Source organism: Triturus cristatus, chromosome 12 (assembly GCF_964204655.1).
Source record: "Triturus cristatus chromosome 12, aTriCri1.1, whole genome shotgun sequence".
Taxonomy (NCBI): Eukaryota; Metazoa; Chordata; class Amphibia; order Caudata; family Salamandridae; genus Triturus; species Triturus cristatus.
Genome location: NC_140595.1, coordinates 275165739 through 275181669, shown reverse-complemented (window position 1 = coordinate 275181669; position 15931 = coordinate 275165739). Strand labels below are relative to the sequence as shown.

The 15931-nt window shown below is 43.2% G+C and overlaps 1 protein-coding gene across 1 annotated transcript in view; it reads left to right on the top strand.

Annotated features, from left to right (window-relative positions):
- SDHC (succinate dehydrogenase complex subunit C) overlaps nt 1–15931 on the top strand; it is a 111937-nt gene that overhangs the window by 51664 nt on the left and 44342 nt on the right. Inside the window, exons 4-5 of the mRNA XM_085638654.1 lie at nt 5942–6003; nt 6485–6648. Coding sequence (XP_085494780.1) covers nt 5942–6003; nt 6485–6648 — 226 coding nt within the window. The remainder of the gene's footprint in view (nt 1–5941; nt 6004–6484; nt 6649–15931) is intronic.

Sequence of the window (15931 nt, the reverse complement as noted above, 5' to 3'; positions counted from 1 at the left end):
CAACTCTGTCTCTCTGCCATCCACTTCATGCTTGTTATGCATTAGCTGCCTATTATTCATGGTGGTGGTCCGTCCTGGTATAAAACCACATTGGTCTAAGTGGACCGTCCGGGGAATCGCCGGGCCCAGCCACAACGCAAGAACTTTACAGAGGATATTCATGATAGTATTGATCATCATGATCTGGTCCGATGCCCTTGCACCAGGCTTCAGCAACAATGCATTAATGCTTTCATGCATAGATGTCGGAAGCACCACTTTTTCAGGGCCTCCAGATATACCTCAAGTAAACGGGGAGCCACCTCTGTATGAAAGGCCTGGTAGAATTTAGCTGTGAAGCCGTCGAGACCAGGCATTTTTCCAGTCGGGATGGACTTCAGAGCCCCTGAATCTCCTCCAACGTTAGGGATGCGTCACACTCCTGAACTGTCTCAGCTCCCAGCTGTGGGATCTGTAACCCTGACAGGTAATTCACTACTTGTTCCCAGACTGAATCCCCAGTGCCTGTGTATACCCTTTCCAAATGATCTCGGAACGCCTCAAGGACATCACTGAGTGTGTGCCTCCTCCCCCTGGTAATTGATAAGATGAAGCACATGGGAACGGGGCAATTCCCGACAAAGGAACCATGCCAAAAGTCGCCCGATCTATCTTCCCCCCACCTCCCCCTTCCCCCTCTCCCTATGAAGCAGTTGTCTGTAAGATTTCAAGGTGTTGCGCTCAAGCCTATCTCTAGTGTCAGTCACCTGTTTTAGCAATTCAACCTCGGTCTCCTAGACATGTGTTGCCCCTGCAGACGCTTCTGCAGGGCTGCCAGGACCCGTTTCCTCTGAAGAAGGTCTGCCTGCAGCATACATCTCACTCCACAAGAAAGGCCCACACACCTGCCTTTCAGCATGGCCTTTAGCACATCAGACTTAACTTCACTTTTTTATTCTTTTGCAAATTATATGAGGTCTTTGTGCATATCTTTATATTTCTCATTTTAGGGAAAATGAGCTTTGAAAGATGTAGGCCTGCTTTAATCGTTCTACAATTGCTTTCTTCTTCTTAAGTCTACCATAGTGTAGTTTTGAAATGTATAGTGGGATTGTATTTTGAACTTTAGTTGTATATATTTTTTGTAGTGGTATGAGACCTTACATAATTTCTTAACATAATTACTGTTGTAAGTGATTTATTTTTTCGTTCTGTAATTGTCAATCTTTTAAAATACTTAATTGTTTTAACAATGTAATTTTATTGGTAAATAATTATCGAATAAACGTTGAATTGATTGCAGACTGGACGCTTGTCCATGATTTATCTAGATTATCTTAGTCTGAGTTGGCTATAAAGGGTATAGGGCCTCATGTATGAACACATTTTCCCATAGACACAGAATGGGTAAAACCCTTTGATATATCTGGCCCATAATCTGTGTTTACAACTACTTGTATCGAGGCGCAAGCATGAAAATGAGGACTGATGGAACAGATTCATGGTTTTAAAGTTGAATACTCAATTTCTCACACGTTTATGAGGTAAGAAATATGTTAAATTGGATGGCAGATAGTCCTCATCTGTCCTTAAAGAGGGCGGACCAATGCCTACACTTTTTATGCAATGCAAAAACTTTTACGCTGCAAACAACCCTACTCATCTTTCGGTTAATTTTCCATGCACCTCCCAGAAAAGATCCTTCTGTGTAGGTCCTACTAATCCATAGGATCTGTGCATTTTTTGGACAACATAAACTTTGGGTGAGGTGCTTAGACTGATTTTATGCACCCCTGCAGTATATTTTGGCCTATAGACCAGCTAGCTTACAGTACCACTATATCCCCCCTAACCCAAACAGGTAGCGAATGATTTCTGGCAACTACTGAACATGACAACCCTGTCCCCTCAGGGATCGTGATAACAGATCTAGAACCCTTTGGCTCAGTCAGTCATGCTCTCTTATTCTCATAGAAACATAAAGAGAATACACAAAGGGACATTTTTAATATATTTTTTGAACCAACATTATTCTTGTATATAATATATGTGCTGCGATAATCAGTAGACAGTGATTACAAGCACCAAAATAGTAAATAACAGGTATAGTTCCACCATGGTGCTAAAACAGTGTATATATGCAGGCTTGTGATGCAAGGTAATAATCAGACGGACTCCTACCATGCAATCCCTACTCTGTGTGTCTAGAATGTATGTTGGTGTATAGCCAAGAATCTCCCCCACGGGATGATTCAATCCCATTACCTGGCGGGAAAGAATGTAAAACCCCGTTCTGGTCACAAACTAGATACCCCTCACTAAGATAGCAGGCAGATGTTTGGCGAAGCCTCCGAATGCAGGGACCTTCGATGTCAGCAGAAGTGTCTCCTCTGGCTAACACCCCCGAAAATGCTTATTTGTTTAAAATAAAAAGCATCCTGCCATATATATGCAGATAAGCATGGTTATGGAAATGCTGATAGCCCTGTTGCCCCGTGAATAAAGATAGGAAGACACGGCCTTGTACTCAGTGTCCGGGGCATCATGATAATGTTGCACGAAGCTAGATTTGTAAGCAAAGCCGTTACAGAGAAACTAATCCGACATTGTCACGCATGCTAAAATGTGCAAAAGGTTACAGTAAAATGTTATTGTGCAGAAAGAGGACAGTCTAAGAAAATTGTGCAACATTGCTACATCGGCCTAACTCGAGCACATAACAATCCCTCGAGTGTTACTGTGTGATTGATAACGGTTGTCTCTGAAATTGTGAACATGAACTTAAAACTCGGAAAATATGTTTTATTTTAGTTCTGTTCGTGCATACCTGTAGAAGACAGAATTTAGTTTCAACCTTTATGCAGTCAATATTTTTGAGTGCAAACACTGTATATAAGATGTCTCTTACATAAAATTAACTTATTTGATCTGGATATATTATTTATTGGAAAAAATACAACTCCAGATTCATGTCTCCTTCATTGTAGGATATATAAAGATACGTTGGTGTTCCTTGCATTCTCTTAATAATATGGGTTCCAGAAGCCATAGTAGTGGAATGATTGTTACAGAGCTAGATTCCAGCAGATTACTTTCTTGAATTAGGTGGGATAGAGTGAAGGGAAAGACAACATTTATAGATGGAATGCTCCTAACTAAGCAAAACTTTATTTCTGATAGATCCTTCTAATCTCATATTCCTTACCTTTTGAATGCTCCCTAGGTGTCCCACTGTATACAGAAAAATCTTCAGCAGTACCCAGACCACCAACAGGCTGTTTCGTGAGGTTCTGTACCGACCTTGTATGGGTCTGGAAGTCACATGTGTAGACGCATGTAAGAGCCACCCATGCATGCTGACTTCAGTTGCTTTCAAGGCTGTCTGCACCCCAGGCACAGATCCCAATAACAGATTGGTTTGAACCAGCTTGCAGATCTCTGGACGTGGGGCCTTTTTAGGTGGAAAAGAGTCCAGTTCACAAAACAGGGAGGAAAGAGTATTACCAGAAAGAGAGTTGCAGAAGATAAGTAACTTGTTCTTCTGATTGATACTTCTAACCACAGATTCCTCACGTTTTGAATAGGTACCCTAGCAGTACCCTTCAATTGGTGGGTCTGGGATCCTGCTCAAACCAAATTGCCCAGCAGGACAGAGTGAGAAAAATGGCCAATGTGATGGACCTGCCGGTTCAGACAGTAGTGCTTCGTGATCGTATGGAGTGACTCATGCAGCAGCCTGGGAAATATCAAAAACAGGTTCTCCACATGCCAAAGGACAGTGGTAGCAATCTGGATCTTGTGGTATGAGCCTGCAAACCTTTCAGCGTTTGTTTCTTAGGCAATCTGTAGCAGATTTTGATGCAGAGCCCGATCCACTAAGAAATTGTCCTCTTCTGCAATGCTTTGCCTTCTTTGCGCCCACGAATACCACAAAGAGCTGATAACCTACACCATGTTCTCTAGTAGAAACAATGTAACAGCTAAGAGCTCTTTTACGATCCAACTAATGGAGTCTCCTCTGCTCCTGACCTTAGAGTGGTGAGGTGGAGCAAAAAATAATGGTAGAGTGAATGGAAAATATTCAAAAAGTGAGATCTTTAGTGTGAGTATCTATCAGAAAGAGCGTTACCCTAGGTAAGTAACTTGTTGTTCTGAAACTATGCTTTTCCCTTCACCTCTCTTTATTCGGGCGCTGCAATGTTCTTAAAATGTTGGTGCTTCCAAAATTTCTATATCTATTTAGATCCATCCCGTTATTAATTTCTAATTCTACTTTAATAAAAGCACAAAGAATTTGTCAGAGGTTCTTATGGGCATACCGCAAGCCAAGACGAGCTGCCAAATGGACCTATCTCCCGCAAGAACGTGGGGGCTGGTCAGTTCCAAATCTTGTTTATTATTATTGGGTTGCGATGATCCAACATTTCGCTTTTCCACTATTTGGAAAGAAGGTGGAATTACCGCTTTTTTTGGCTCCTTCAATATATTCAATTTCATTAGGCGACGCTACACAAGGGATATTAACACGCATTCTAGAACCACGTTACTTCAAAAAAACGCGGTTCAAGGTAGCATGGGCCCTGTTCACGATTTGGCAAAAAATCTGTCGTCTCTTTTCTCATTACAAACTCAATTACTATACACCATTGAATGCTTCTGGCTACCCCCAGTGATATTTCAAGATCGAATAACCGCCATCAGGGCCTCGCAAGGCCTGACTGACATAGGTGACCTAGCTGACTCTGGTTTGCTGGCATCTTTTTCTTTTTTGAAACACAAATTTGGATTGCAATCCAATCATTTTTTTAAATACCTTCAAATTAGAAGCTTTCTCGATAAAATTTTTTTTAGAAAACCCTGCACTTTTTGACAAGATTTTGATACTTGAATTAGTTAAAAAGAAAGCCAAAATCGGTACATTATATCAAACTTTATTGTCTCAACTTCCAGATGATCTCTCTGACTTTAACAATAAATGGGCGGTCAAATTTGGTGTAGCCTCTATAGATTTAAAATTGCCACTGATGTTAGCCAAGACGGTTTTTGTCTCTGGTACTCTTCGCACCCAAAGTTATATGGCTATGTTTAATCTTTACTACACTCCAGCAAAACTAGTCGGATGGGGGATGGCTGCCGGAGGCAAGAGCCTATCTTGTGCAAGATGCAAATTTCCATCTGCGGATTCTCTTCACATGTTTTTTGACTGCCCCGAGCTATCACTCTTTATCAACCAAATTGAAACGTTTCTCACACAGATTACTCAATCTTCAATCAAAATTTCCGCTGAAATGGTAATTACCGGTTATCAACACGCTATGGTTTCCACAAGATAAAGATATCTACACTCTTTTTTGTTTATCGCAATGGCAATGTTTAGACTTTGTATTACTTCTATTTGGATAAACTCTCAACCTCCCACTTTTTTTCACTGGCAGGCCAGGATGTTGGCATGGTTCAAATTAGAAACTGCTGTACGTAAGTTCCAGGGAAGGAGAAGACGTTTAATTGCCTTAAAAAACTGGGCTCCATTTCAGGATTGGTTAGCAAATTAACAATGTGTTTTTGTTATATACTGTCATGTATTCTCTTTCTGTTCATGTTTTGATTTATTGTATTTGTTCTTATGAAGCATAAATTGCCAATCCCTCCCCCACCACTGCAAAAATAAAAAAAAATAAAAAAATAATGAAACTATGCTTTTCCCAAACTAGCAGTTTTCATGTTGTTCACGTTTATGTCAACTATCCCCTGCTTTCGTCATTTGCTCTGTATTTCTTTTTAGCACAGGTTTAGATTCTTGGCAGTTGTCACTGTTTGTTTTGTGTTGCTTTTTTTCTCAATTGTTTTGTGTGGTCTATTTTGCATTTACATAGAAAAACTGTGACTATAAAACGCTATACAGTTCTGAAGTGAAAGGAAAAGGGAACAGGTCACTAATTGATAATAATGCCCCTTCTTTCAGATGGTCTCTCCCTATGATGATGTCCATCTCGCACCGTGGAACTGGGATTGCAATGAGTGCAGGTCTGTAATTACTCCATTTCACATCATATGCATTCTAAGAAACTTTGCAATGCGCCGTCAGTTTCTTGCATGTTTGGTCTTTATGGGATTGGATACTCTTGTAATTGTTTGGAATGAGCAAGAAATTAAGGGTTTATGCTTGCTATAGTTTTCCAGCTTTACTTAAGGAGAAATCAACCCCACCAGGCATTGATTTTATAACATACTGTAGGATTTTGTTTAGCACAGCAAACTGCTTGTGTTTTTAGGGAATGTGATCAAATGCATTACTGATTGAAAAGGATGAAGGCAAAGGAGAAATGGTTAGTGAGGAGCTTGATCCCTACCTCAGTGATATGATCTGTCAGGAGGTAGTTAGCAGTTTTAAATCACTGCTGTTTTCTCACCGCTATCCTACATTTTGAGGGTTGGGGAGAGGAGTACTGCAATGGTGAACTCGTGTGTAAACACTTTTGTTTAACTTACTTTATTTTCTTCACAGGAGTATCCCTCTTTGGTGTAGCTGCCTTGCTGTTACCAGGAGACTTTGCCTCTCATTTGGATCTAGTTAAGTCCCTTAGCCTGGGTCCAGCTCTAATCTTTTCTGCAAAATTTGCCTTGGCTTTCCCCCTAATGTACCACACATGGAATGGAGTACGACATTTGGTAAGTCAAAGGCGGTATATTTTCGGTTCTCTATAAAGAAGAACTGCCCCCCCCCCCCAATCAACATTTGGCTGTATGTCTTTAATGCCTGTTCATCCTCCACACTTTGTGTGTGTGTGTGTGTGTGTGTGTATGAAAATGTTTGGAAAGAGGCGTTTTTCAGGCATGTGTCAAATTTAACTTTTTCTCCTGCAAGATTCAATGCAAGGTTGTATATTGATTCTAAACTGTTTGCTTAAAACCTTGTTAAAGAAAGGATTCCTGCTCTTTATTATGCTTGCCATAAACAGTTTTGACTTATTGTTGAACCAAGCAGAGAACCAGACTTTTTTTAACCAAAATCGGTCTTTGTGTATAACTGTTTTTTCAGATCAAGTTTGAATAAAGTTGTCATTGGCAGATGCTGAGAATAGTCAAAAGGTGTAATCCTTTATCAACCACATTCCTAGACTGTAAGCAGTAGATGCTGAACATGATAATTCTGTTCAACTGTCAGTTTTTTGTTTAGCTCTGCTTTCATCTTGACTCTCTTGTACTCCCCGGTTTCAAATCTAATCTGTGGGTTTGCCCATCGAAGCAGAATTAAGAGACTTGAATCCTACTCCAGCATCTCCTGTTGACAAATTAAGATGTGTGGTCATGTGTGTGTTTTGGGTGGTCCCACTAGTCGATGCTCCGAAAAATGGGTGGTGGGTCTTGTGATCGTGTGTTGAACCTGTGGATACTGTGGTTGCATTTTGCAGGTGGTCTGCATGTTAATAACCTGTGTGATGTGGTTTATGCTTCTATATGTTTTTGAGAAGTGTCCATTGTTTTGCTCCGAGATTCGGATGCAAGATGAGAAATGAGCCATGCGACTTTCCTCCAAGTTTAGAGTCCGTGATATGTGCCTTGAAGTTTTGGTATAACTGACACAAACTGGTTTGAAAGAGGGAGTTTAAGTAACATGGGAACCAAAGGTATCCTATGGAGTAAGGTCTAGTATTTTCAGCACCCTGAACTTTGGGGACATGCAATGTTGCAGTAAACAAGCCCAGATTGTAGTAAACCTCCCAGCAAAATACTTGTCCATCAATGTTATCAATTTTACATAAGCTTTGTTGATTACTAGTGTTACTGCTTGATTGTCGTACCATATAAGGTGTATGAGCACTTCATGTTTTTTGAATGACCTAACAAGCCAGTGTCTCTTTGTCATTTGTCTTTGCTTTTGATTTGCCTTTTGTGAAGGAGGGTGGTGCCCCTTGTTTTTTGATTGTGAGACATGGAGAAGTTGTTATGTCCTGTGTGGAGGGCACTTTCTAATTATACTTGATGATGTGTTCCTGTGCTCATAGGCTTCATTGTCTCCATGAATTCTCTATTTTGTTAGTTGCAATGATGATCCGGGCCCATTAGTGAATAAGATGTAAAAAGCCTCAGGTCAGCTGTAATCCTCTAAATCCTTTTTAGGTCTCGCTGAGTCAGCGCGCATGCGCTGCTCGGAGAGACTTTAGTAGGTGAGTTTTCAAAGTGCTGCTGGCTGGCGGTAAGCTTGCGTACACGCGCGAACCGCCAGCCTTCAGCGCCATCTGTCTTTCCTCTTGCTTGCTCCCCGCCTTCGCCCCTCCCCCCCCGCCTTCGCCCCTCCCCCCCGCCTTCGCGCTTACAAGCGTTCGGGATTCTCCCAGTGATTCTTCATGTCACAGCTGCCTGACCAGTAGCTGACAGGACTGGTACCACGGGGTGTTACAGTAATAAGGGGTGCGCGGTCCCTATATAGCTGCTAATCTGCTCGTGTTTGTACCGCCATGCCAATCTTCTCAGGTAACTGTCTTTTTTTTTTTTTTTACATGCATCTGTTTATATTATTAAATCCTAACCGGCACCGAAGCGCGAAGGTTCATCTATCTGTCAAATAATTGTTCAAATTCAGAATTTATATATTTCTTAACCTAATGAAGAAGGATAAATCAGCAAACATGAGTGGAAATAATATGGTTAAACACAGAAACTGATGTTAAAAATTAAATAATACAATACGATGTGCCCTAACTCTATTTATTCCCTGATTCTCTGGATGAAGTTACATTGTCATTATTCAGGATACGAGCCCCTTTGGTCGGCTCGCTCTGTGACACCCCGGACTCCTTTGCCCCAACTCCTCACTGGTTTCATTGTGGCACAATATTTACGTACTTTTATTTAGCACAAACCATGCCCAACGAGGCATCTGAGCGCTTTACGAGCAACGGAGGAAACTGTTGTAAAAGGACCGCAGACAGAGCGCCATCACTCTGGATTCGGCAGAAGACCTGCTCCTCGTGCTACTAAGCAGCTTATGGGGTCACAAGGCGTACTAAATAAATATGATAACCTATTCTACCACCTACTCCCTGCGCCTCGCAGCCTGACAGCGAGGCGCTATGGGAACATGTCCAGTTATCTGCTGACAGCTGGTATGCGACCTTTCCCAGAATCCTTTTGACACGCACAGGCTCATCACATTGTCCTTGTGTAACATAACTAGTGCTCATGTAAAGCGCTCCAAAACCTTTGGGTTGAATTCGCGCTATATGCTGTTTTCATAAACCCCCTACCATTTTTATTCCCTTACTAAACCCTTCTCTCTCTGTAAAAATGTATTTTAAATACTTACTTGTTTAACACAGTCACTACATTCTTGCTCTTTATCTATTAGCAGAGAAAATGCTGCAAATGGTTTTATTTACTAATTATTGGTATTTTTAAAGAAACATTGCCAATAGCTCTGGCTAAACCCTTATAAGCTCCCAAAGGCGAGACCTATTGGCTATGTCAATGCTTGTTTAGGTCAAGCGTTTAGTATATAATTCTTTGTAGGCTTACAGAATCGCACACAGATTTTCATTTGTTTGTTTCAGTGTCCTTTAAAAATCCTTGCTTGCCTGTAATCAATTCTTCCTCTTTGTCTCTCTTTGTCTCTCTGTTTCGTCAGTTTTTCATTCCCACAGAGCAGCGCCTCAGTACTTGTATCCTTCCATTTGTCCCATTGTTGCATCTGTTTAGGGACTCATTTTCACTTTCTTTAACGGCAGTTGACCAGAGCACTCGATGTTTTAAGTGCTCCAATGTCCTTTTCTGTAAGCAGGGCTGTAAATCGTGTTCTTATCTCATTACATTTGCTGATCTTTGAAAGACGAAGGTCAAATGTTAACGGCTGTTTTCATAGGCCCCCGCTACTACTGCTTTCAAGCACTCAAGCTGCCCCCCTGTTAAGTGCTGTGCTCCCTGTCTGCTGGGACATGCAGTTTCTCATGACATGCAGGAGACTGCTACTCACAAGTGCAAACTTGCAGCGTAGAAGTCAATAGAAAATGTGTGAGGCGATTTACGCATGCGCAGAGCAGATGGCTTGACGTTTTTGCGTATGGTTGGACAAGATTGGTGAACTGGAGCACACGCACATTGAGAATCGCTGCAGGGTTGATGCGCCTGTCTCTCCATACACAGAGCCTGTTTCCTGCCCTTATGCAGTTCGCCTCTCCTTTCTCTGGCTCCCCATGCGCACTGAGCCAGCTCTTCACGCACAAATCTGTCCTACTTTGCCCTCTAACAAACTGCGCAGGTCTTTTCACACGCGGACCTGTCACCCTCTCCTTCACATGCTGAACCGATTTCTTTGTGCACCGACCTGTTTTCTGCTCCGCTTCCTCGCGCGGTGAGCCTGTCTCTTCACAGACACAGACCTGTCTTCTGCTCATTACCACCGAGAGCCTGTCACCTCCACCCTCACATATCGGGTATGTCCCTTCATACGTACACGTCTTGTGTCTCCAACACTCTGCGCCTGCTTTTGGCTCACACACACAGCTGGCCCCCCTCCACTTTCTGGTACCCCAAGAAGTGCCGTCTGATCTCCCAGTGTTAGGTAACATCTACCCTATAACATTACTTTGTGCCAAGGAGGGAGGAAGCGCTTGGAACAGGGAGCTCTTAGTCTAGGGTGACGGGAGAGGAGAGCTGGCAGTAGGACCTAATCTGGCCCTGTCCAGAACCTGCCGTCTTGTTCCCGGTCGGAACATTTCTCCATTACTCCTGCCTTGGACCTGCACGCGCCCAAAACTTATCAAGGACCTGCACTCTACTAAGGAACTACCCACAGCCGTGACTCTGCTCCCAATGCCCAACCTGTCCCTGTTGCACACTCTACCCCGAACCTACCCAAGATCTGCACCCTACCGAAGATGTGCATATGCCTAGTACCGGTGGTCTGCTGCTGACACAGCCTACACTCCACCCCTGCACCCCAATCCTGCGCCTTGCAATTAGTCTTGTCCCATCCATGTGCTCTGTCCCATCCTCCACCAGCTCCCGTCCTGCGATATGCCATATGTTGTTCGTTCACTCCCAGTCAAGCATTATTCTGTGCTAGTACCGAACTGTTCCAATCATTCACTGTCACTGCTCTGGCTAGTACCACCACAGCCTTCTTCCCAGGACTGCACTCTACCCTAGTCTTTCCTGCCCATCATCCCATCCTGCACTCCACCTGCCTGGGATCTGCCACACTTTCCCACACTGCCCTCAGTGCTGCCCCAGCCCGGCACTTTGACATCAGTCCTTTATTCTGCCCCCAAGCCGCCCCTCCCTTTACCCCTCTACCGTGGACATAGTGGGAAGTGAAAATAATAAAGCCACCTCACCCTCTGTGGGTTGCTGCTGTCATGCTGTCCCACCTTTTACCCCTTCATTCGCCCTTGGCCAGCCCTTCACTGTGCCCACAGTCATTCACACTTCGCTGGACATATCCCTCCCTGCCTTTACACCTTCACTTTCCCTTTCCCAGCGCTTCATTCTGACCACAGTCCTACCCCGCTTTGCTCTGCCCCCAACCCGCCCCTCTCAATTCCCCTTCTTCATTCACCCTGGTCAGTGATTTCCTCTGCCCACAGTCCTGTCTCAGCCCAGTGCTGTAACCAAAGGTCTGTGGAAAAAAGAAGGCTGGAATATTTAAAGGCAGTGCTGACCAGTTGTGTGTTCACACTACAGCTGTCATTATTACTGCTAAATATTTCGGTGCAACGTGTGCTGAATTCATGGGGGCAATTTATCAACTGGTTTTTGCAGTAAGTGGGATATACAGCTTTCGCCAGCTGGGCATATCCTGGAAGTGCTCCCAGGTTGACCACCCACTGCCTCCCATGCCCCCCTCACCAACAAACGAGTGGCAGTTTTCCCGATAAAGACTTCTCTCAAGTCTTTAGACATTCATTGTTAAATGCTCGAAGAAGGCTTGATGAGTGACGCTATGTTGGCAAGCAGGAAGGAGGGACTGTAAGTTCCATTATGTACAGGGCTCCAGGAGGCAGCCCTGTATCATCTGTGTTGGGCGCTACAAAGTGCGTCCACAACACCTGTGCAAGATGTGCCCGGGCCAAGGTCGCGCCAGTCAGAGCCCATAGGAGGCAGGTCTGGGCCACCTCCATTTTAGTCTCATGTAGGTTAATGCAGTAAGATTTGCCATAAAGGATCATTACATCAGAATTGTGCCCTTTAAAACCTCTTATCTGCCTTTTTGTTATATTTGTTTTTGACAGGACAATGGGGAAAATGAAAATGCAGGGTCCCATTCGCTCAAAGATCACTCCACTGGCTTCAACAAAAACTCTGTTGATTACAAATTATCTGCCCACAGTTAAGGGGGCTCTCAACTCGGAAATTGCCAGGTGGAAAAAATTGATGGAGTAAGGTGGCATTCATTATCATTTGCCACAGCTACCAGTGCAGACAGAGTGCAACAGTTCATCCCTTCCGGTTACCGAGCCTCTCGCCTGTAGCTCAAAGAAAGACAGGGTCTCAAGTGAGAATATACACTCAGTTATTGGTGCACATGCGGATTCGCAAGACAACAGAGGAGAGCTTTTGCCTTTTGGCCAGCAGGGGAAGACATGTGAAGGGCTCTCTATTAATCTAGACCCCTCAATAGCCAGTGTAGACATTACCTCTCTTTTTAACTCACCTCTGTCAAAAAGAAAAGCAGTAGCAAGGGGATTCCAACCAAGCGGAAGCTCCAGCATCAATCTATTTCAACAGAAGGGCCTGATGGTTTCTCACCATTAAATACGGAACAAAAGGAAAGTACCACCTCTAGTATAGTGGCTCAATTAGAGGCTTTGTTAAAAGCTCATAATGATATTTTACTTAATTGTTAGAATCTCTGGTGAGATCTGTAAGAGAGGATTTAATGGCAAAAATGTAAATAGGGGAGACGGAGACGGAGGTGGTAACTTCCTGTGGCCAGCTTATACAGCATCATCCGGAAAAGGTGCACTTGACAAACAACCAGCTGGCCGCAGGCTCCCAAATAACTTTCATGCTCGGTGCCTCATCCAACCAGCTTCCTCCTAGTCTGGCCCAGAATCTATTTGCTCCATTAACAGCCATCCACTTACTGCTAGCAAATGAGAGGAATCCCACTAACAATATGGGGAGACAAATCTTCATATGCCAAGGCAAGAGAAGCTCCCTCTGATGGGTCCGGAGAGTTAATTAACCCTACTAATGGTAGATCTATGCAAAATCTCCCCCATCTGCCACGTCTCCTTTTGCCACCTGAATCATCATCTTATGTGATTATCTTGGACAATGCGATGGTTTTAGGTACGGGGAAGAAGGAAATAGAGGTAGTCCTAAAACTATGCCCTGGTTGAGTGCTAATGCACACTGGGTGAACTATCTCTGTTACGAGATCTTAAGTCAGAAGAGTGACAGGACTAGGCAATCGCCCTCAATCTCCGTCTGGGGAGTGTGTAGTTATAAATTTCAGATCCCCTTGAGTGTTGAGGAATTTACTAGTAGCATTAAACAACCTGGCGAACTCCCCCCTCCCGAATTAAAGCTTTACCCTTAAGTTAATTTTATAGGCATTCAAGAGTTTTGAACAGAGGTAAACCAGTAAACTGTAGGGACCAGGTCAATTCGGTGGCCTTGACACAGCCTTCTACATTAACACTCACCAATCGTTTCTCGTTGTTAAATCGCCTACAAGAGAATGATTGACGTCCACAGGAGAATAGTCAGCTTGACCCTATATCGGGTTGGGGAAGGGGATCCAGGCCAAAACATAATTATCCCTTCATGCCTAGTTGACGCAGATCACACCACCTCTATGTCATTTTGGAATATCCCTGGGATCCACTCGAAATTAAGAAATGAGGATTGGCTGAGCTTTGTCCCAAAGTTTGAGCTGATTTGTTTGCAAGAAACATGGGCTCTGGAATACTGATTTGTAAATTATTTTCTTTTGTATTTTGTCCCTGCTGTCTGAGGGGGGGAATTACTATTTTAATTTAGGTGAAATATAACCAGGCCAAAGTGAAGTTACTAGATACCTCCCCCTGGTATCACCTGATATTGCTTTCAGGATTGGAAGTGATGATTGTGAACTTCTATCACAACATTTCTGACCATCAACACGCTAGTGCTTTAACTATGCTAAATGAGGTGATTCTGGAGGCAAGTGATGTCATTCACCCGTTTTGCATTTTATGGGCAGGTGACTAAGTGCCCAACGTGTTAATTAACGATTCAAGAGTGTGTGGTGTAGAAAATAGCAGGGGGGGGGGGGGTCACACATTATCCCACTTCAAACACTCCAAGCATGGGAACGCAGTAAATAATATTTTGATTACAAATTAGTTCATTTTTAACCGACTGTGTGAAGGCTACCTCTAATTGCCACCTGAGTTTTGCAGGAGGAAATAATACTAGTACCATCGATTTTATGTTAATTGCTATTGATTATCATTATTTAATAACTGATATTAAGGTAATTCCACATCCTGACAGTGACTATAACCCTTTAGTAGCTTTTTAAGATATGATCATATTACAGTTGACCCTAAGTCAATTACCGCCCCCATTGCTTTTAATGCAAATAAAGGATGCAGAATAAAATTGGAGGGTGTTGATCCCAAACATTTGGAGGGAAAATTTGTGTCTGAAAATGATGAGATAATTAAAAGGTGTTTATCGGATGAGACCTCCTCGGTGTGTTTAGTCCAGGATTTTGAGAGCTTATGTTCTGCCATTTCACATGCATTAACAACTTCATACCCCACATCCAATTCCCCCACCCCTCAGTGCTTTAATAGTGCCTGCTCAAAAGAACATAGGCAGCTAAAATTGGCACTCAAGGCTGCCCCAAAAGATAGGGCAGCAATTATTACTGCCCTGGAGGTCTATAAGGACACAATTGCAGCAAGGAAGGTTGAGCTCAGAAGTGAAGTTTTGTGGGAGGATTTGTTGGTTGCAGAACGCTCCAGGAATAAGAAAAGTTTTTGAGAGGTTATAAACCGCCCGATGTTCAGAGGGGTGCCCCTTGCTACATAGAATGTTTAATCCCTGAAACGTCTTGAGTCACTTTTTTTCTTCTGCGTTTTAAAGCCTTTTAATAAAATGTTAGCTCCTCTGGAAGAGGAACTGAATATGTGGAAAGGAAGAGATTTTGCCTTTTACCTAACCTCATTTATTTCAATAAAGGAAGTTCAGATAACAATTAGGCAAGGTAAATGTAGTAGAGCTCCAGGACCGGATGGAGTCCCAGTTGATTTGTTCAAAGAAAATCCTGACTTATGGGCTCCATTGCGTGCCAATATTTTAAGAGCTGTCATTATTGGCCTACTCCCTACATTTTGGAAAGCAGGTACGGTTTCCCCATATTCAAAAAAGGTGATAGAGCTGACCCCTCGTGCAACAGGCCGATTTCCCTGATAGATTCTACAGCAAAGATCTTGGGGAGGTTGTTTTTTAGTGCCCCCAGAGGGGTGGGCTATTTCAAATAATTTACTTTCGGAAGCCCAATATTGCTTTAGACAGGGAATGGGCATGTCTTAACTTATCGCTCATTGTTGGCAAATACACCACAACCATAAAGGTCTCTTTACAACCAGCATTCAGGATTTGTCGTGTGCTCTCAACACTGTCAATCATGCCAAGCAGTGGGACATGCTGGTTAATATGGGGGTGGTGTAACCTCTCCTCTGTAGATTGCTGGAATACCATGGTCAATATTCGTTACGGTCCAGGTGGAGAATGTACCCGTTTTGTAGTCTCAACTGAGGGCATTCCCCAGGGATGTGGTGCTGGTCCCATTTTTATTTATCATTTATATAAATGGTCTAGAAGCTCATCTTCTCCAAAAGGTTACATTTTCCGAGAGTGGGTACTCCCTATATCCCTATGATCCTTTATGCAGACCATGCTGCTGTTCTAGCAAGGACATCAAACAGCCTGCAAAAAGCCCTTGATGCCTTTGTTGTCT